The 23831-nt window shown below is 37.4% G+C and overlaps 1 protein-coding gene across 1 annotated transcript in view; it reads left to right on the plus strand.

The window, feature by feature from the left end:
- The window catches only part of LOC134746568 (mitogen-activated protein kinase kinase kinase 7), a 39036-nt gene that overhangs the window by 6164 nt on the left and 9041 nt on the right, over positions 1-23831 (plus strand). The window contains exon 7 of the mRNA XM_063680987.1: positions 774-864. Coding sequence (XP_063537057.1) covers positions 774-864 — 91 coding nt within the window. The remainder of the gene's footprint in view (positions 1-773; positions 865-23831) is intronic.

A 23831-nucleotide genomic window follows, 5' to 3' on the forward strand; every position in this document is an offset into this window, starting at 1 on the left:
ACAGTCCTAGCTTAAATAAGAGAAACATTCTATGAACTGAAATCCACCTGTAGATCTTACAATATGATTTAGAAATATTTTTATTCATAAACAGACAAACAAGACACTTAATTACCATATAAGAAAAACGTAGAAAGAGTAAGTGCCACGAAATGGCCTCATTTCAGCATGTTGCTGGCGACTTCCATCGCTGATCTTCTGATGAATAATATCAATGTATAAATTCAATTTTCTGTAACATTGTAAGACATAAATCACGTCATATGAATAAACTGATTTATCTTTATTTTTTTTTTGTAGAAAATATACATAGTTCATGATCAGCAACGCAGGCTTCGTCAAGTGCTTTCAACAGCAAATCAGCTACAGGCTTCGTCACCTACTAACAAATTATATAATCCGCAACAGGCTTTGTCAATCTTAAACACTAAATTAAACTAGGCCAAGTCCCCACTTCGGACCGTAGCCGGCCCAAAAGTCCCCATGACACTGGTAGCGTTGCCCCATTGAATTGCCAAGGAGATCTGTTGGACCAGATACGATCCGGAGCGAGGATCGCAACCCCTTTCTCTTAGTCGTAGACCCAATTGCCACACAAACTCCTTAGCCTCCGCACCCCAAAATCCTGCAAATCTTATCACCTAGATTGCAACATGCAACATTAGAATATACTACTTTCAAATGCTTACTTTCAAATCAACTTTATTCGTCGTAAAATCGCATATAGTGTAAGACGACCTTGTTTCTGTTATAAGCTGAGTGCTTATTTTCAGAACGCGTGGGAGCTCAACCAAGATGATCAAGCGTTGTACGATTACGTCGGAGTCAAGAACATGGCAGGATTCGATAAATTCATCACTATGGGTAAGTTTTTTCTATTGACTTTGAAACCTTCACAATTATGCCCATCATTGCTCTACAAACAGAACACATGTTCAATAACCGTTCTATTTTTTTAATGTGTTTAGAAAAAAAAAAACCAATATGCTCGGAAATGTTCACCTTATTGTAGCAAAAATAGAACTGGAAGTTCTTATTTATGGTCAAACTCAAACTAAAAAAAAAAAACAAATCATTACTGTCCTGTTTTAACGGACGGGAAGTTATTACTGTATTGTTTTTTACTCTACTTCGCATCGTCCGACAAAATCGATACTCGTCCACGAATTGCCATTTCCCGGCCTCAGCAATAATGTATACCTCAAACTTAATAAAACGGTTGGCTTGGAAATACAATGATTATGTTGTACAATAGTGGTCATCGAACTTTAGACTAGTACCACGGCCTTTGGCTCTTCCACTTCCTTTACGCGGGTCAGATAAGAGGTCGTAGTTTGAAGATGTACTTAATATTTGATTAGGTATTAAAATAAAAAGATCGATCGCATTAGGAACATCATAATGCTCTCTACAAGTGCATTAACTTGTATGGTTGAGGTACGAAAAAGCTAGGCTCTAATGGGCCTTACTGGAAGATGAGATGGCCTAGAAAGAAGCACATAGCCGGCTGGTGATCGAGACCTTTGTCCAGCAGTGTGGGACAATTAAGCCAGAGATTTTTTTTTAAATTAATTATATATCAAAAGCGTACCGTAGACTCATCGAAATGTCTATACTATACTATAATAATAATATCTTAATAGGATGAACGTTTTTATTGAAACCGTCACTCAATATTCATCATCATCATATCAGCCTTTTCCAGTACGCCACTTGTCCCGTTCCTGAGCCATTTTTTAACATAAGCCAATCATTACCAAAATGCATAAATAGGACACCGAATCAAATATTAGAGTGATAATATGCGACTATGCAGTTATGTTCTGTATGAACACTTGATTATTTTATGTTCCCTTATGCCAAGGAATCCGGAGCACAGAAAGCGGTGATTATGATTTTTGATTACCAACTACATCCCATTGATATCTTTGTATCATCCATAGCCTACAACTGACGAAACGTTTCATAATGTAAGAAAAAGTGCGAGGATATCGCGCTAGATGGTGCTAGTCGCCGCTATACGTATTAATAGAACTAGTCTATTTGCAAATACAAGGATGAATCCAATTTGGATTGCTTTCCGCAATATATAATGCCATTGACTGTAAATTAATAAATTAAACGACTTGTTTATTTTAATGATATATATACACGGTGTTTCTTGACCCACTGAAAACCTAAAAACAGTTTGTTCAGAATCGGTAGGAGAATCGATCGCACATTAATGGGGCTTTATTTTTATTTTTTTTACATGCCAATTCTACAGGTTTGTAAGGCAACAATATCAATAACTAGCATTTGACATGTTATTTGGCAATGAGCAACACCCTTAACTGGCCATTGGTAAAGCTTATCTCGTTGCAGTAAGGTATGCATATGGTCTGTTAACAGTGTTTATGATGGTAACTAGCAATTGTTTGATGTCACTAAATCGACGAAGCATCTTGTGTAGAATTACCATTTAAATAGAATTGTTAAGAAAACTAAACAACTAATATTTTTTTAAATATTTATCGGATTAAAGTATAAATAATTGTTTAGTAAATGCTATATTAACTCATTGGAAGTAGCGACGGCTACTGGCCGGTCACAAAAGAGGTCTTGAAAAACATAATAACTGACGACGTCAGTGTCATAAAAAACGTGATAAAAACCTAACGCGAATGCAAATAATATTCAGTAAAAACCCTCTTAAAGTGCTCGAAGGAAGGATACACCACGAAAGAATACACCAGGCATCCTCCAGCAGAGGCCTCTGCCAGCAGCAGACCACAAACCCATCCGGTAAGCCCACCTAAATCTATTGGATTAATATACGCTTAAACATCAACTACAGTCCACTGGCTTTACGCCACAATAATCAAGATGAGTTCAAAATAAAAAAAAAACTCTTGGTGTCTCAGGTTTTCAGTGGCTCAAGTAACACCGTGTATATATATAGTTTTTTTTTTTTTTTTTTTTCAATTTATTCAGGTAAACAAACAGTCACTACAAGAGAAACTTAAATATAGTAGTTTTAACACTATTTACAGTATGTGTGACGAACACCGTTCACCACTTAATAAATACAATTATTTTGATTATTCGGAGCTTATATACCACCTTAAGCTTAGCGGAGCTTAAGGCTCTGGGAGACATTGACTAAAGAAAAGATAAGTATTATTAATACATTATAAGTTCATGAGGAAGATAAAAAAAGTCCTTAACGCTTACCAGTTAATAATGCAGTGCATGCAGTATTACGTTATTGTTTTATTATTGGGCTAAGTTACGAATTCAAAGTAGAAATGCATACATAAAACATGCTTTCAATATATAACAAATAGTTCGCATATGCATATTTTTAATGCAAATTTGATTGCTTATTAGGGTAAGTCCGGGGCAGTTGGCCAGTTTGTTTAGAACGCGATAAAAAAATAAGTTTACATGTAATTAAAGAAATCTTTATTTTTCATAAACTATGAACAATTGACTTGGAAAATTATCTCTTATAAGCTTGAAAAAGTGTCTCAATTTTTTTTACAATTGGCGATCTCTCCCGAGGTGTCCGGGAGTGATGGCCATACCATTACAGGAGAGATGACGATAAATTAACTCTTCATTTTAGTATATGTTTAGATTTAATTTTTTATTTCCCATGTGCCTTTTTTTCTCTCAAGACCCCGTTTACGCCACCCAATACCAGCAAACAGCGCACTTAAAGCAATCTTGGATGAGAAGATGCTCGTGAATTTTTTTTCCCACACCCGCAGCACCCGCACATTCTCAATTAACTCTTTTTAGGGTTCCGTACCCAAAGGGTAAAAACGGGACCCTATTACTAAGACTCCGCTGTCCGTCTATCTGTCTGTCTGTCACCAGGCTGTATCTCATGAACCGTGATAGCTAGACAGTTGAAATTTTCACAGATGATGTATTTCTGTTGCCGCTATAACAACAAATACTAAAAAGTACGGAACCCCTCGGTGCGCGACTTGGCCGATTTTTCTTTTTGTAATTTGTTATCATGCATAGGGAGACATCGTCACTGCTATCTGATAACCTTCGGAATACCCTATCGGCTATCGGTGATAGATACATATTTACCACTGTGTACCTTCACGGTTCACGGCCATATGGCCATAATACCCCGACTGAAACTGGACATCTCTCCTTTCCATCCGGGAGTGACTACGCCTAAAATAAAAACAAGTTGAGAGTGTTGAGACTAGAACTTGATCCTTACTAAGGTTAGAACAAAACTACAACCCTATACTTTGCACCAAAAGCAAATAACACCATTAGAATTAGACACTAGCATTACCACCATGTAAAATATGAACCTAAAAAATATTTGCACTAATCAAAACAATCAACAAGGATTTTACGTACTTTTACAATTTTTTCCGACATCTAATCATCAGAGCCATGAAATATTTCGATGGGCAATCTCGCCCTTATGGCCATCTACCCCGGAATAAACCTAGTGTTATTAGTGTAATGGCTGGTTAAGTCAAAGACAAAATTAAGGGCTACGTTATAATTTTTTGTAGTCTATGTATGGTATGTATGTGTGAACTAAAAACTCTTCATTTCTTTAACCAGATGTCGCTACTATGCTAGGAACAAACAGTATACTCTTAAATCTTAATCCGCTTCATTTTATATTTAAAAAATATAATTTCGATGATTCTGTAATCCTGCTTCTTATTTATAAAACCAAATCTCTCGTTGATCTGTGAAATGTTGTCGCATATGTCAGGGGAGCGGATTACAACCTGTTTTCCTCAGTTGTCAACTGCAAATACCACATCCTAAATACATATCGTCAATTGACAACCAAAACTCACTTGATCACCAGTAAATCTGATGGCACTGCTCGTGTGATTAGTAACATGAAGTAAATCTTTGATTATTTTGTTACCTTTTATTCTTTGACGCCATTCATATATTACGTAAGGCGATTTAGGGGGGGGGGGGGGGGGGGGTCGACCATGTCTTACTTTTTCTTATAGGGGCGTGGGAGGGAGTCTTCATTCAAAGCTTTTTATTAACTTGCAATGTACCTATGTATGTACTTATGTAACTATGTTTGTACGGGTCAAATCTTGCAAGTTAAATTTGACCCTCTTCCCGACTTCCAATTAAGCTGAAATTTTGCATACACATGTAAGTCGGGTGACAATGCAATATTATGGGTCCATCGAGCTGATCTGATGATGGAGACAGGAGGTCGCCATAGGAACTCTTGTGATAAAACATTCGTAATCGAATGGCTCATGTACTCTTTCAATCTTTAATCTGTCCAAAGCAATTAAGAGTCCCCAGCAAGCTTGGCCGAATTTCACCTTCCCATACAACCGAAGTTTCGTTCTCATTTTAAAACTACGTGTTGAATTGTAACGAAACTTTGCATGTACAATGACATGAGGTATATCTAGGTCTGTAATTAGTTTATATAGCTCCAGTTTATTAAACAAACGAAATAGAGCTAAAACAAGTTTTGTACGAAAAACTTAAATTCGCTGTATTTTTTTTATTATGGTATCTGAAGCTACATTAACTAAAATTACAGACCTAGATTAGATATACCTTATCTTATTGTAAGTACAAAGTTTCAGAGCAATCTAGCGAGTCGTTTTAAAATGAGAGCGTAACTACGTTTGTATGGAGAACGAGCTTGCCGGGGACTTAAATCTAAACTACAACGGCTTCGATCATTAAAATGCCAATGCAACTAAAACAAGACTTAAAACATTGGCAGAACTTTCATCAACAGAACCCATTTAGCTTGTAACTCGTAAGATTACGATTAATTGACCATTCGTCAATCTTATTGCAACGTAATTAGGTGTACCTACAGAGTCAAGTTGCAGCTTGTACAGGAAGATCAGTTATCTGTTCTACGAACGACTAATGATCGCTAGCTGAGTCACTGTGGTCCTGCAAAGGACTTGGCTATTTCGGAGCGGTTACTCACGCGCAGTTATGCATTGCCGGCCTGATGCCATACGATGCAATCGCTGTAGATAAAATGTTCTGTGTATGTTGTGTGTATCGTTTGATTAGTTGCGAAAACTTGATTCTTTAGAGATAATTCGAGCTCCAGTCGAATATCGTCAGGTGACAACCAAAACGCACTAATTACTAAAAAATATTTAAACGAAAATCAACCTTTTTTTAGTCCTTGGGGTGGTGGTAGCCTGGTAGGTCACCTGACGATATGATATTTTAAGAGGGAAAGATTACTTGATGTGTTTTTGAATTTCGTTTTGTTACTTTCAAACATTTGTATATATAAATGTGACTTTTCGAGTAAAAGGTACCACATTGTTGTTTGTCGATAAGGTTGATTTCAAACTGAAGCTTTATGGAAATAGCGCCTTATTGACAACTGATTATAAGTACCTTTTTTGGTGGAAAATGGCACAAATAATCAATTTATTCCTATCGATATTGGTTATCATAAACTCCGAAAAGCAAAAATTACTCTACAATTTAAAAAAAAGCTGTAATGAAGGTACAGTCGAGTCGACTTTAAAGATATGTTTATATTTTTCGCGCTAACAAAGGAGTCTTTGACCTCGACAGTACGTTTATTTTAACTATGACACTCTCTCTTAAACAATTACATTGGAGATATGTCAAAACATTTATTACTCGTAAAACTCAAATCTATTAATTTTATTGCTGTAGGTTATTTATTGTTTCTGTCTAGGTTTTTTATTACTTGTGTAATATTAATCATTTTCTGAACATAATGCTTTGATTTTACTATAAGATATCCTGATATTCCTGATTGTAGTGATTGTTAATGGGATGATTTAAGAGGCCGGTGCCGATTTTAGTCGCAAAAATGTAAAATTGATAGATTTAGTCCGTGAAATTTTACACCTTTTGTTACCTAATTGAAATAACAAGTACTGGTTTCTATTAGCACGTCTTCTTATCTTACCTTTTATCAGATCAGTTTTTTGAAAACAGACTCACAACATTAATAATGTTTGCTTTTCTGATGGACGTTTAGGTAAACGCTCGTAAAGCACTGATTTTGTCGCTCTTATTTGTAAATTTCGTAAAGTTTGGACTGCTAAACATGGTAATTTTTTATTACACATATCCTGTACTTGACGTTTATCGGACTACATTTTTATTATTATGACTTTGAAGTAGTGTAAATGAAAGTTAGACGAAATCAATTTTCTCCAGAAATTACTTCAAAACAAGTGACAATTTCTCTGAAAATCGACTTAATTTCAACGTAATTTTAATACTTAAACAATCTACAACATTTGCTGAAACTATACTTATACATCAATTTGTATAATTTACCACCATGATTTTTTGATGAATTTTTAATAACTGCCCCTTCACTTCATGCATTACCGGTGACGCACGCTCGCGACCTCATTATTAAAAGGCAAGATGAGAAGACGTGCTAATAGAAATCAATACTTGTTATTTAGATATTACGTAACAAAACGTGTATAATTTCAACGACTAAATCTATCAATTTTAAATTTTTGCTCCAAAATCTACTACGGCCTCTTAAGAAAAAATAGCGACCAGTCAAATATTTGATTAAATTATGGTGGAATAAAGAAACTCACATACGTACAAACATGAACCCTGAAAACAATTCACTCCTTTTTTTGGGCAGTCGTGTAAAAAACTTAAGTATTGTTTATTTACTGTATTTTGACCGTAAACGTATAGGATGTAGGTAATTAATTTCATATACCTAACCTATAAATACAAATTAACATACAGTGAGCCCCGTGACACGGGACACAAAGGCAGAAGACCGCTCGGTGTACTCGTGCCCCTTAAATTTCATTGAATTGGCGAAAGTGTTGGCTTCGCCTCCATGCACGCCTTCTAAATGTCTGTAACACTATAAATTGTACACGGGAAAGACATAAATAATAATTTAGATAAAAACCGGCCAAGTGCGAGTCGGACTCGCGCACGAAGGGTCCGTACCACCAAAAAAACAGTAAAAAATCACGTTGGTTGTATGGGAGCCCCCCTTAAATATTTATTTTATTCTGTTTATAGTATTTTTTGTTATAGCGGCAACAGAAATACATCATCTGTGAAAATTTTAACTGTCTAGCTATCATGGTTCATGAGATACAGTCTGGTCACAGACGGACAGACAGACAGACAGCGAAGTCTTAGTAATAGGGTCCCGTTTTACCCCTTTGGGTACGGACAAACAAATATTATGGTTCAATCTTACACAAATCGATCTAGTCCCATATAGAACTAATAAATATCGTATAAATCGTATTACAGTAGTGCCTGATCTTTTCCCGACATTATTAAATACTTAATACAAATGTAATATCAGGGATGAACCACAATGGCGCCACTGCTATAAAAATGTAATATTGTATGGTTCCCATCTCCCATTCCGTCTGATAAACGATTTATTTTGCGACAAATAGGAAAGAACTTGTAGAATTTTATACATATTTACAATTCTTTGAAATTTATATTTGCCGGTCGTGTCCTTGAAATACTTTAGGTAGGTATCATTTGAAATTCTCCCGGAAAGTTAGGATCTCACAAAATCATATTAGCGAAGAGGTTTTAAATTATTTCTTGCTATGCTATTCTGAAATACATTTTACTGATTCATATTTTCTGCGAAAAAGCTATTATTTAACCCGTTGTTCGTAGGTATACAAATAAACACTCACAGAGGTATTGAGAAAAGATCATCCATTTCAGCCTTTCTGACATTGACATAAGGTTTGACTTGGTCTGTGGGACAGGATTTTTGAGTCGACATGTAGATAGATAAAAGTGTTTCTTAGGCATATTATTGAAGTCTTTGAGCACCTTTTTATTTCGACTGCATTTTAAAGTAGGCTTTCCAAGTCCTTAGGCCAAAAACTAACAGCAGCTATGTTTAAAACGTCCCTAATATACGTGAAAGGAGCACCCCTCTGGCGGCAGAGCAATATGTTTTTGCGCTCTCGTCCCACTGCGTTCGAGCGCCAAACTACCTCGACAGAAAGGGGTGCCTTTCATCCCTTGGTTAACAATCTACTATTTAAAAATACGAGCACGTTCAGACAACAACAAGGGACCTATTTTACTTTTTAGGGTTCCGTATTCAACAAGGTATCCTTATATTTTTGTTACGTCCGTTCGTCCATCTGCAGCATAGCTACAGACAGCTAGTAAACTGTAATTTGGCATGGATATGAATATCAATAGGGGATATTACTGCAATGTTCTGCCACCAGAGTGCAGCACTAGCCTTTTTAGTAAACCATAGAGTAACTTATACATACTCTACCTTTAACAGGTTTTTGTCAAGTTTTCAGAGATAATAAAATATGACATTGATGCATCAAGGCGGTTTGTTTACAAAGAACGCGCGCGCGTTTTTCGAGAAACGCGAATCCGAAATTTTGCTATCTGCCTCTTTATCGCTCGAATATGCAAGAGTGACAGAGATGTTAGATAACTAAATTTTGATTTTCTTGTTTCGCCATAAACCCTCAGATTGTGGTAGTGGCGCCTCCTACGCAGAGTTTCGCGCAATATTCTCTATTACGCTGAAATGTGATAAAATATAAATCTTACAATGTTTTATTTTACGATACAGTCATCGGCAATAATTTCTTACACAACGAAACCCTACACTACCATGACATGCTCTTGCCCGTTTTTCTTGTTTTTGGCGCAGTCCGAACATCGCTCGCGCGCACGCATCTCAACACTAGATGCATACAAAAGCAAAGCAACGCACTGGTCCAGATGCGGCTCGCTGCATGACTCACTCGGAAGAGGCAGTTATTTTAGACCGTGTCCGCTTAGCTTCTAGGAAGCTCGGGACCAACGACCGATGCCCGAGTATTGTTAGACCTGGGTTAACAGCGGTTCCTTATTTTATTCTCGGTAACCTAAAAGGAGCGTCCAGGAAGCGTTAGCGGTGTCTTGCGGTTGCTAATCAAATGTGAGTGGCTGGTCACATTTGAGTGCCGTCTTTTGGTCGTGGATATTTATGTAACCGAAGAACGAAAATCATTGAGCATTAACTATTGGAATATCTACTCAATTTGCTTCTCTTCATTCCTGTTCAGATTATGCTCTTACATTTCTCGAGATTTGTGCTCTAAGCAAGTGTCATTTTTCAAAATATGGTTTATTGGGACCGTGCACGACGACAGCGCCACACAGCGGTTGCAACTACATATAGGCCCGTATTTTATCACAACTATATAGCGAGAAGTAAGTAAATCGTAATAATTTCAGTGAAAACTACTGAACGGATTTTTATGCGGTTTTTACCTACCTAGGAATAGAGTGATTCTTGAGGAAGGTTAAGGCCTATAATATAATTTGTTAAGGTTTTGTGTAAATTGGTTGAAATATGACGATACTTGCTAATTAAGTCAGAAAAAAATGATGCCGGCTAAGCGCTTTAATCGAAAACGCTGTTCAATCCGTTTGAGATATAACAACACAAAGTATGGTATTGTCTCTCTTTTATTGGTCTACAAAAAAGTCCGCGATAGTGAACAAATATCTTTTAAGGATAGCATACTATACCCATTCTTACGAGTATCTTCTACAGAAAGATTTCATAATATGTGGTATTTGCAAGGCTATGTACACGGATACAGTATATCCGTGTATAAAATATGTTGACTTATGAGCACGGAGCGGGATTCTCATAGCAGAAATCAAACTTCAAGAGAGATTGACCATTGTATTTCATCGACGATTCCAGTTATCGATGTTATCGAATGTTTTCGCATTACCGATCACCTGCACCTTTTTACATTATTCTGTAACATTTGACCTCTTATCTCTTATCTCCATATTAAAATAAATCACGTCAACGTTACATATGTCATTTATGTCGCTTGAGTTTTCATGTACACGGATACAGTATATCCGTGTATAAAATATGTTGACTTATGAGCACGGAGCGGGATTCTCATAGCAGAAATCAAACTTCAAGAGAGATTGACCATTGTATTTCATCGACGATTCCAGTTATCGATGTTATCGAATGTTTTCGCATTACCGATCACCTGCACCTTTTTACATTATTCTGTAACATTTGACCTCTTATCTCTTATCTCCATATTAAAATAAATCACGTCAACGTTACATATGTCATTTATGTCGCTTGAGTTTTCATAAGTCTTTACGGTGCCTTGTTACTAAAATGGTTTATCCTAAAAGAATAACGATAAACAAATCGATAAATAAATATTCTTGTCCAAGTTATAAAATATAAATACATAATTATACAATGCAGATTCTTCTATTATATTATATTGCTCTAATTGTGGAGTTCATTTAAAACAACTAAAGAAGCATAAAATAAATGTATTTTCTGTTTTATCCATTATTTTACTAATCCAAAAGTCTAATTTCATTACTTAAACGATGTCGTGTTGTGACAAATATTTATCGACAGTCGATAAAACACACTAGTCAATCCCTCTTGACATTTGATGTCTGCTATGAGAATTTCGCTCCTTGCTTATGAGAATAGTCTCCATATCCCTCTTTGACTCATGCAAAATTCGTCGAAAACAAATTCCTCCGTTATTTCAGTGTCTATTCCATAACACAAACATTACGATAAAAGCACATGTCGCGTCAGTATCGACGGTCGCAGATGGCTAGACGGATCGTCTTCTGTTTATCCGCCGTTTCCGCCGCGGCATCGGCATGCAGACAGATCTCTCTGAAGAAAATTACGCATTTCCACGCCTATGGATATCGTTATACAATGTAACGCCAATAATAATATTTTTGTATGAGTAATGGAGTTTATGTTCATTATTCTTTTTAACACGGCACGTATGACAACTTTTACGGGAGTATAATTATAACAGCAACATACGCATGGCCACTAAAGGAAAAGGCGTAGGGAGATATATCTCTTACTGTCAACCATAGGATTATCCAGTAACTAAGTTTTACGTTTTAATATGTAGTGACGAATAAAACAGCCTTTTTACCTTAAACCTCAATATATTATTGGTGTCGCCAGGAGAGTTGGTGTAAATGATTAGGTAAACAAATACACACAAGCTAAGGTAACACACCGTACTTATTTGCAAAAAAGGCAATTAATATGTAAAATACTTTCGTCCATACTTGTGGTTGGTTCTTGAATAAATGCTATCGGTACGAAAAAAGATCACTAATATTTCAAAATCTCGCTGTCATTACGTGACATGTTAAGTGTGTACTACTCTGCTCTGTCACATTGTTAACTCACAATCGTAAAACTTATTGCATATCGCCTCTAAGGCACTGACAATAAGATCGTGTAAAAATATATTTCTGAAACGTTGGCTTGTCTTTACAAGCCAACGTTGTTTGTACAAAGATGTTTGTGGACTCGACCGTACGTAATATTCACCTATTAGCAACTCGCCCCGGCTTCGCACGGGTGCAATGCTGATGTATTATACATAATAAACCTTCCTCTTGAATCACTATCTATTAAAAAACACAACAAAATCCGTTGCGTAGTTTTAAAGATCTAAGCATACATAGGGACAGACAGACAGAAGGAAGCGACTTTGTTTTATACTATGTAGTGATGATGGTCAATGGCGATGGCGTTGCTTTTAGCACATTATTATCTCTTCTAGCAAATAACAATTAATAAGATGTATGAATGAATAAAGAATTCTGTGCTATTGCACAAGGTTAAGGCTTACTAGAGGCTAGTTATAGTTACATTTAAAAGTTTTATTGTTTAAAAGGAAAAATGTTACGAACTTGTTTGAGTTGTTTGGCTAAAATCCAGTTTGCGGCGAAACAACATCGACCACAATTTGTTTTCAAACATTTGAGGATCACGATCTTCGTATTTGGCGTTGTTGACTTTACTTTGAAGTGCGTAATCCCTGCTAATATTATTAATGCGAATGTACCTGTCTGTTACCTCTTCATGCTTAAACCGCTAAACATATTAAGATGAAATTATATATGGAGATAATTTGAGGCCCGAGGAAGGACATGATAGTTTTTATCAGTCATCATTATCATCATCCCACATAAATTTAAGCCGCGGGAAGAAGGTAGTGTACCTATATTAGGTAGTGTAACAGTCAAGAGTCAAGACTTTAGCGTACGAGTATCATGACAACTTTAAACCGGCTATACTGTGTGACACTGTGTGAAACCGGCTAGTCTGTAAGAATTGAATAGAAATTTCTTTCAAGCGGCCATGAAATGTTCATCATCATTAACTTAAGAGTTATTCTCTTGTCGGTGGAGTATCTTCCAGCTTTCCCTATCCCGCGCCAGCTCTTTGACTTTTTGATACGACACGACCCCTACTTTTTCTTTCACTTGATCTAAAAAGCTGCGTCTGGGTTTTCCTCTACCCCGCTTCCTTCCTATCCGCCCCTCCAGGATAGTTTTAAAGAAGTAGTCGTGTCGTATTAAGTGTCCAATCATTTTCCCGCGTCTATTTGCAATAGTGTTCAGAATAGCTCTTCTTTCACTCACTCTTCTTAGCACCTCCTCATTCGTTATCCTGTCTCTCCAACTAATGCCTTCCATTCGCCTCCAGCACCACATTTCAAATGCTTCCATTCTCTTTCTATCTCTTAGGGTCATTGTCCACGTTTCACTTCCATAAAGGGCTATACTCCAGATGTACACCTTAATCAGTAGCTTGAAATGTTACGAAAAGTTAAATTCGAATGATCTATTTCCCCGCTTCGCCTCGCTTTAACGCTGAAAAAGCATTGAGGAGAAATTCAGTGAAATTTTGTCGCATGCGTAATTCGTCCTCGCGCAAGATCCCGCATAGTTTCCTGGCTGCCTCTGACTCATCCAGACATCGATGTGGTTAAAGTAAATAAAAGTCGTAATATTTTCATGTGCGCCGTCGACGCACGAGCATCGGCCGTTATGCGCTGATCAAATAAACAAGTGTGTTGATTTTTATACAGTAACGGCCTTTGATCGGCGAGCTATCCAGTATCCATCGATTCCCGTTACCGATTATCGTTTGAAACTTTTTTAGATTAGAAATATATATCTCCCAACTACAGACGAATCAGTCAACTTAGACAGAATAAAGTCTACCTTTACTCTTTTGACGACCGTTCTGGCTATTGGGTAGTGACCCTGCCTATGAAGCCGGTGGTCCTGGGTTCGAAACCCGGTAGTAAGGGCATTTATTTGTTTGATATTTGTTCCTGAGTGAAGATGAGATGACTCATGGGTGTTTTCTATGTTTTTAAGTATTTGTCTATAGATATCGTTGTCTGAGTATCCACAACACAAACCTTCTAGTGCTTACCGTGGGACTTAGTCAATCTGTGTAAGAATGTCCTATGATATTTATTTATTTGGGCTTAAGGGGCCTAGCAAAAGACGTCTGTAGAGGACTCCATGCAGAGGGCCGCATGGCTCTCGTCACATGTAGGCATGGGGATATTATATTTGGTCACGATTTGCAGTCATGAGAGGGAACCATAAAGAAGATGACTAAGAATAGGTCTGGCTGCCCTTAGACGTTCCGTTAAAATAAATTCTAACTCGGAGTGGTATTCATTTTTATTTTAAAAAATCTGTTATAGATTTGGCATACCATACTCTTTACTTTGAAATTATTGCCATAGCAAAGAGTAATGTGATATTAATTTCAAACAGAATGGTTTCTTAAATGTAAATGTCAGTTCTGGACAGTTACAAGGTACTGAAATGCAGGATGACTTATAGAAAAATTCGTTGAGACCAACTACAAAACAAATGTTTTTATACTCATATTGAGCAAGCTCATTATTCTGGTGTCACAGTACGATGCGCGGCAAGCATGAATCAGCCAGATACAATTAATCTAATTTAAGGTTATTGGGGAGGTTTCGAACGGCCGGGCGACGTCGCACAGTCTCGCGTCTCAGTGCACGCCTGCACCCGGGTGCAGCCACGCGGCTCGCGACAACAAACAGTGTAGTAGGGAGATCCCGATGTTGTTATAATCCAGTGAGATGCCTAATACAGACTGTTCTGTTCAGGTTTCTATAACAGTGCAACAGGATACATTGGAATTATTTGTTGACGTTTTCATGAGTGAGTAATTTTTGGTGGTTTGTTTTTCAATAATTTTAAGATACTATCAAGTGTTTTAAGCTTCGGAAATTTTCTAAGCATTTCCTAATGTACAAAAAAGTTGTAATAGAAAAAAACCAGCCAAGTGCGAGTCGGACTCGCGCACCGAGGGTTCCGTACTTTTTAGTATTTGTTGTTATAGCGGCAACAGAAATACATCATCTGTGAAAATGTCAACTGTCTAGCTATCACGGTACTACAATTTTGAATAATGGAACAATTTTTGTAGGTAGCCATGTACGTTATTCCGATTTTTATACTTACTTACCAACGAACGATGTTCGTAAGCAAAAATTGCAATGTTAATGAGAAACCAACCAGTTCCAGATGCCAGAATATAACTTGGTCCAAACCTTTAAATAACCCGGAGTAACCTATCATCACCCCAATCCAGCAAAGATTTTGAGTAGTATTTTACTGAATCAGAGTCCCCGGCAAGCTCGGCCGAATTTCACTTTTCATACAAACGGAGTTTCGTTCTCATTTTCAAACTACGTGTTGGATTGTAATGAAACTTTGCACATACAATGACATGAGGTATATCTAGTCTAGTCTGTAATTAGTTTATAGAGCTCCAGTTTATAAAACAAACGAAATAGAGCAAAAAACTTTATGTAAAAACTTAAATTCGCTGTATTTTTTAGCTATGGTATCTGAAGCTACATAAACTAATTACAGACATAGATATACCTTATCCTATTGTAAGTAAGTTTCAGAGCAAACTAGCTACTCGTTTTAAAATGAGAGCGTAACCACGTTTGTATGGAGAACCGAGCTTGCCGGGGACCCTTAAGTTTCTTTTATCTAGAATGAATTCACAGTTTTCATTCATCTCCTCCTTTTCTCATATTTTCCACTTTTGGTGTTTTGATTGTATTATCCTATTGAATTATCTCCCAGACAACTCTCTCCACCCAAATTTGTGCTACCTTTAGTTCTATATAAATCCTTCATAAACGAAAGATAGAAAGACGTGAGTATTCTACGATGAATCATAAAATAATCCAGGATTCAATTTTGACGGCCTCCGGACATTTATTTGTGTGTTTATTACGAATATTTTTTCTGAGTAATGGATGTTATCTATGTATCTAAGTATGTATTTATCTATATAAGCAATAATGCAAAATGCACCACCGCCGTAAGCTGCACCTTGCTTCTTTACTCTTTGGAGTAATAAACTGTCAGACTCCTATTTATTTGTATGAGAAGCTTTCCATATCTGAGTCACGCTGGGGTCGGCGGTCTGCGACTCAACTTCTAACTCCTAGACACACATCAGCAGCCTTCAGAGGCAGTTTTCGTTACGCAGCCACTAGGTGTTGGAACAACATCCCACCTCCTATCAGAAACCTGCAAAGCATTCATAGTTTTAAAACAACTTTAAAAAAGTTTATGCTTAAACATCAATTTAACGAGGAATGCCTCAAACTTGAGACAAGCTACGTTTAGATTCAATATAGATTATTATATTTACATAAGTGTATTAAGTATGTACTTACTGCCTTTTTTGTCCCTTCCGCAACCGCCACTCACTCTCATTGTTATTATTTAACGAATTGTTGTTTATTTTTATTTTTGCATCTTGTTTGTTTTAATTAATCTTGACGTGTCTTTTATTATTTGTTTTATACTGTGTTAGTATTCTTAGAACTGCACTAGTTCATGGCCCCGACGGAAGATCAGCGCTAGCCCAGCCAGGCTAGCACCATGCTGAGTCGGGACTATTTCGTGGCTTATATTATTTATGTTGTGTTTCCTATGTACGTGTTTTCCTCTTTTTTGCCACGAATAAACGCTATCTATCTATCTATCTATCTATAATAATAATAACTCCACGGCCGATTCGGCCACGGCTCTCAATTCCGTTGCTGTCTCTGGACGTATATCGTCGCCTAGTACCCATAGTACAGTCAATCTGTATCATTTCCTACCTTGTCACAGTGACAATCAATATGAAAGCATTGAGGAGATCACGCTAGGGATCTCATAATATTGTCACTGACAAGGTACGAAATGGTACTATAATTAAATTGCTTGACCGTACAAGCTGTCTAATTTGGGGCTATGTCGCTCTGTGTAAAATTGTCCCCAAATATTTATTTAAAAAAATATGTTATTAAATTATTAGTCCATATTTGTGAAACCTTAGGCTTTAGAAGCTACTGTCCGTACCGTCTAAAGCGCCATGCGAAACATTGATAAGAATTAGTTTTTAGTAAATCGCGAGAATATGCCAAGTTTTAGATAGAAGAGGTTAAATCCTTTATTTTGTCTTTTATCACGCGATAAACGTGACTATTATATGACATCATTCTTAGGAATTTATCTTGGGAATTTCTTGGGGAGTCAACATTAATCTTGGGAATCGCCCTTTTTATTAGGTCCACACAGGGCCGGATCTAGGGTAGAGCGAGTGGAGCGGCCGCTCTAGGCCCCGCATGGCAAGGGGGCAAATGAGAAAAAAAAAAAGTTTTAAAAGACGCGAGTGTGACGCGGGCCCAAAATTCGGTTCGTTTTGCTTTTGGGTAAAAAGCTTCAACGAAGGGCGCCATAACCCGATTTCGCTCTACCCTGATCAGGGACTCGGGCCGGCTCTGGGTCCACGGTCCACATCTAAATACCTACAGCATGACGATATAATACATATTCGTTAGGCTTTTCTGTATACGGAACAATGTTGTTCCGAACAATTTCGCATTCGATTCGATCTATTTAATCAATTTAATGAAATGTTAGACCGTACTTACTTTTAATACTTTATTGTTTAACTGCGAACATAACTCAGCATAAATACTCGTAGGTCAGTGAATATAATCTAGTCAAGATGATACGCGGGTGATTTGCTAAGGGGAAATAGTCGAACTGGCAAAGTTAATATGTATAACAAATTAACAATTCAGCCTAGAGAGACTTACCGAGCTTACCGTGTTCTTATCAATCGCTATACTGGCCTGGCAGTTATCAGGCTACATGCGATTTACAAGAATGCTTATGCGATTCATCTTGTCTTTTCCACTAGGTATATACTCGTGTTCCGGATGTGTAATTCCCTGTTGTAATACTATTTTTGTAAGGATGTTTGTAGAATATATAATCCTTATAATTTTATTTAGATTAGAAGTGATGTCTAAGCAAGACCCTTTCTGAATGTTCCGAGTTTGAATTCGGGACCATAGCATACCGGGACTGCCATCCTAGCAATTTTGTGAAGTAGTAGTAAGAAACAAATCTAGGTACAAGGTTTAATTTACCTCCTTGATCATAAAACTTAAGAAATCTTTGTAAAGTTTTGTCACATTCTTATGAATACATCAATGCCAAAATGACGCATAGGGAGAACCGATTATCAACGGCTTGTTAAATTTGATAATTATAGTCTGTCAAAGAACTTTGTCTGTAGAAAAGGGCGCGAAATTCAATTTTTTTATGGGATGATAACCCTTCGCGCCTAATACATTTCTTAAAATTTCCGCTTTTTTTCTACTGACAGAAATAGCTTGACAGACTATATTATCTTTATTTTTCTATTAAACCAGTCATTAGCTTTTATGTCGCCCTTAATTTTTTTTTGTTCCGCAAGTTCCTTCCTTTTTTTTTCGCCTCCTAATCTCTTTCAGCAAATTATATTATAACATTCAACTTTCACTTGTCAGTTGTGCCTATATGATTCGTACATTTGTAGTGCTGAAAACCTGAATATATACTGCGGGCCCCTCTTGTTAACGCGATATATGTTATGTTTAAACTACGTTTATATTTTTATGTGACCTTTTTGGATTCCTAATCGTCAATATAGCTAACTGTGATAAATACTACTAACGCCCAACTCTCCACCGTAAAGTAATCACCAATAACGATCGCCGACAGCGAAATAATCGGCTGTCAAAAGGCAATGCCAAAAGCTCTCGCGCCCTGCGCTGCCCCCCACCCGGTCCGATGAATCACTAATTATTTTATGATGTGCGATGCGTACACCGCAGATGTAAACAATTAAATATACGAGCTAGTTTAATCCCGGCCATCTCTGCGTATGGCCACATCGACCCTGTCGTTTTCTCGGCTGTTATTCCGCCATCCGCGCGCAGCCAACTCAGGTAACCAGTACCAGCCGCACAGAGATACGTAACAATTATGTATAAATAATAGGAGATCATGTTTATGCTGGATTGCCAGAGTCGAACACTCGTCTGTGCTTTATGACCAATACGAATACAAGTTCTGCTTTAACGGCAACGCTCGGACGCTGTCCAATATTACGACCGCTCTAAATTTATTCCCATTGTTATCTCTTTTATTGTAGCGACATCTCAAAGTGACGCTAATAAAACAACCCCCTTTGAAGATTCAAAAATAACTCTGTTTACGTAACGCGTACCGAGCTCGTACTATTTCAAGGGGACCCTTAAAGAACTGTTTGTTGAAATGTAACAGCGGGTGAGCACGTGCGCTCGAGTTTATTCGTAGTGAACGTGGGCTGCAATGATAGTGGGAAGTATTTCTGTTCAGCAATTATAGAAAATTACCGCAACTTTTTATTCACCTACGTCCTCCAGCTACGCCGTGATTTTATTAATCTAACACGAAATTAAATGGGATCTCGTGATAAGTCAATTATTTTATTGTCACAATAAACATTGGTCGTAAATAATTAGTGTAGAGACATTTTGCAGACGGCGCCTCCTCTGAATCAGCTTGGTCTGGAACGCTTGCCTTGCCTTTATAGCTGCTGCGTTCGACTCTGCCGGGCCGTTGGCATCAGCCGCTATGACTAACCGCCCGCTCTAGATACAATCAAAATATGTGACAAGTTTATTTCTATTCGGAACAACACATTCTGCCCCGCTCGATATATCCCGCCTCAAAGTTGAACATCTGCTGATTTTTTCGACGACATAAGTAGGTCGGGGCTCGCTCCTGCGTCACGTACCGGCGCCGCTGTCGCTACGTTTACGCTAACTCGCGTTATGTTCAATGCTACCTCCGCGTAATCGCTTACACCGGTCCTTGTCAGTCAAACGAATACTTTACATAAGCACGCCTTGACGATTGCCAGCTTTGCGCGAGAGCGCGTCGCTTTTCTTCTCGTATTTATTTACACATTTTGAAGACAGCTGGTACTTAAATCTCCCTTAAATGCAACGGTTTAAGCCATTCAGTCGCCGTACAGTCAAGTGTTTCTGCTTAGGTATCTCATTTTTACGGTTCCGTACCCAAAGGGTAAAAACGGACCCTATTACTAAGATTCCGCTGTCCGTCCGTCTGTCTGTCTGACTGTCACCAGGCTGTATCTCATGAACCGTGATAGCTAGACAGTAGAAATTTTCACAGATGATGTATTTCTGTTGCCGCTAAGACAACAAATACTAAAAACAGAAAAAAAAATTAAGTGGGGCTTCCATATAACAAGTTTTTTTGCCGTTTTTTGCGTAATTGTACGTAACCCTTCGTGCGCGAGTCCGACTCGCACTTGGCCGGTTTTTCGTTTTTTCATTTTTCTCTTCCGTTTTAAATAATAATATAAGGTCTCCTAAATTAAGGGTTTAAAAAATCTAAATTGTAATCGGTATTGATAGTACGATGGTTTTTGGTCTAGAAGTCTTCTGGAAATCGATTTTCGCTCATGTCGTGGCAAATATGGACATATTTGGTATCAATGCATTCAGTGTGATGTCCTGAACACAAATATATGAGATGACAATCGCATGGAAAGTGGTGGGGGTAGTTGCTGTGACGTCAACAAGTCGGCAGTACAAAGTTTTTTACTTTTTTTTAAATCATACCATGTGGGGTATCAAATGAAAGGGCTTTGTGAGTAGATCACAAATATATAACATACTGTAACATTTTCACTACTTCGTCTAACAAATTATTAGAAAACGTTCAAAAATTTCACAATCCACAGTTGACTTTGAACTGCTCTAATTTGAAAAATGACTGAAAGGATCATTTCAAAATACATACCAAGTGACTGTGAATATCCTCTATATAACGTTAAAAAATAATTAACTAGATATAAAATAAAACTATCCACCACCAGTCACCCGTTGACCACGAACGCTGTAAAGAGTTCGAAACGTCGGGATGTATTATAAATTCAATATACGCGATATAATCCGTTTTCATAGTTTTATTTCATGAGTAACTATCGCGGTAACCGAAGATAACTAGATATAACCAAAAATAAGAAAAGTAGGTACATCAAGTTGAACAAAAGTATAATTTTCTGTTACATTAAACTGCAACTATTATTAAAACAAACAATAAACCAGACTATTTACATATATTTTTGAAATATTCTTTTCACTAGCTTTCATTTGGTACCCATATTGCTATAGTAAGAACCCCCCCCCCTCCCTTTTTCATTAGCGAGCGCTATTTTCAAAATTTATATGATGTATGAAAACAGTCACGTTACTTTTCGTACGAGTAGAACCCGTCATCCCGATACATTTTTTCTTATCGTTTTGGCATTTGTCGATGTACGATTCTCATCTTGAGTATCTTGACTAGGACCCCAGAGGTCCAATAAATTGTTCCATTGGCCATCTTCCTCAGAATTACTCTATGAGAATATGTTTAGGCCGACATGAGGGGCTGGCTCGGCGCGGCTCTAAATACGCGCGTGACTCACCGCGCTATTTCACAACGCTACCTTTGCCAATAACTTTGTATTACTTCCTATCTGCGAGAGCGCATTTATTGGCATCGGTTTTTTGGGAATGCGTTTTAAATTTATTGATAACATACCAACGTAACAACCGCCTTATACAGACATACGTTTTGTACACAGGAAAAAATCGCAGTGGATGTTTTGATCGATACACCTTATAAAACAAAGTCCCCCGCTGCGTCTGTCTGTATGTATGTTCGCGATAAACTCAAAAACTACTGAACGGATTTTGATGCGGTTTTCACCTAAGTATCAAATTATCATAAGAATTATTCTTGAGGAAGGTTTAGGTGTGTAACTTGTTAACCCGTGCGAAGCCGGTGCGGGTCGCATGTTAAGAATAAATTCATTATACGACCAGGCTGGACCATGTTTTGTTATTCTTGTTGAAATTGACCACCTTTTGCTGCAACAACCAATAATCTTTCTACAGAATTTATTCTATCGGCATTCGGCTTTTAACAAAATCGATTTTGGATTTAGGAACTTGCCTAAATTTTGTTGCTGTACAATGTGTACATATTGACTAAATTTTTAATTGAATAGGTACACTGTTTTTCGATCCAAGCAGGTACGTGTTAAGAAATGGGAAGTAATTAAATGATCAGCCGTTTTTAAAAATGTCTTGCAAAACAAATAGCCAATAAATCATTTGGACAGCATACAGAAATTTTGCTGGCAATAAATAAAAATCGAGCTACAACTTTTGTTCAGCAAACAATTCACAAACGGTCAACATTATAACCAATATCGATCTGCCTCTGTTATAATTTATCTGTTTCATAAATAGTCGAGCTGCAAAATAATTAGCAGTTCACATGAACTACCTTAATAAAATTTGATCCTTGGAATCAATATTAAAACCGGCCAAGTGCGAGTCGGACTCGCGCACGAAGGGTTCCGTACCATTACGCAAAAAACTGCAAAAAATCACGTTTGTTGTATGGGAGCCCCACTAAAATATTAATCTTATTCTGTTTTTAGTATTTGTAATTATAGCGGCAATATAACTGCATCATCTGTGAAAATTTCAACTGTCTAGCTATCACGGTTCATGATATACAGCCTGGATGATTAACATGATTGTTATGAACTAAAATCACAACGCAACCTTATAGCAGTATCTGCACCATGCAAAGTTCGTCCAATCCCGCATCATCATTAATGATTAACTTATGATTGTTATGAACTAAAATCACAACACAACCTTATAGCAGTATCTGCACCATGCAAAGTTCGTCCAATCCCGCATCATTAACAACAACTACAGGCATCGTCAAAATACATAGGTATACACATATACAGGGAAACATATAATATATTTATATACATCGCCATGTACTTAAACCGTTATTTGAGGCACGAATTGTTCTTGGACTTCACACCTTTCGACTATTTTTAATAATCACATATTTATATTTTTGACCAACGCCGCAGGGCGGGTCTAGTCGTCAAACTTGAAGGTAACCGAACCATCCTAAATGATGTATGACGGGCCAAAAGCCAGAGTATTCAATGATGTATTATGGCTGAAGAATAGTTTATTATGTCATCGTCGGCAATAAAGTGCTCTACTAACGACGCCACGGGCTATAATTCGCATCTAATCCACTTCCGACTCGCGCCCACTCACTGTAGTATACGAAGCTAAACAATCTTCGATTCGTGTAGGAAACTGTTACGCAAACGGTAGCAATAACGTACAGAGAACCTCGAGTTTTTGGAACTGGGGCGTTGTTCCCATCACTTAAGCGAGCATTGAGAGCAAGGGGTCGCCTAAGGTGAACCAGTGCCTATTGGTACCTAAGTGTGATTTCCGATTAAGTATTTGTAGCTGTTACTGTTGCTGGGCCATATTAATATCCATTTATAATATCCTATGTGGATTCAAGGACGTAATGTGGGCAGTAAGGCGAAATATCATGTTTTCCTTTGGTATCGGTATTGAAAAGTAAATAGAAAAATGTTGTGCCCTGTACAAGAAGCTATTGATTAATGTTACCACCAATGGCATCTATTACGTGTGTGATGTAATCGTGAGTTTATGTATAATGTATAT

Source organism: Cydia strobilella, chromosome 13 (genome assembly GCF_947568885.1).
Source record: "Cydia strobilella chromosome 13, ilCydStro3.1, whole genome shotgun sequence".
Lineage (NCBI taxonomy): Eukaryota > Metazoa > Arthropoda > Insecta > Lepidoptera > Tortricidae > Cydia > Cydia strobilella.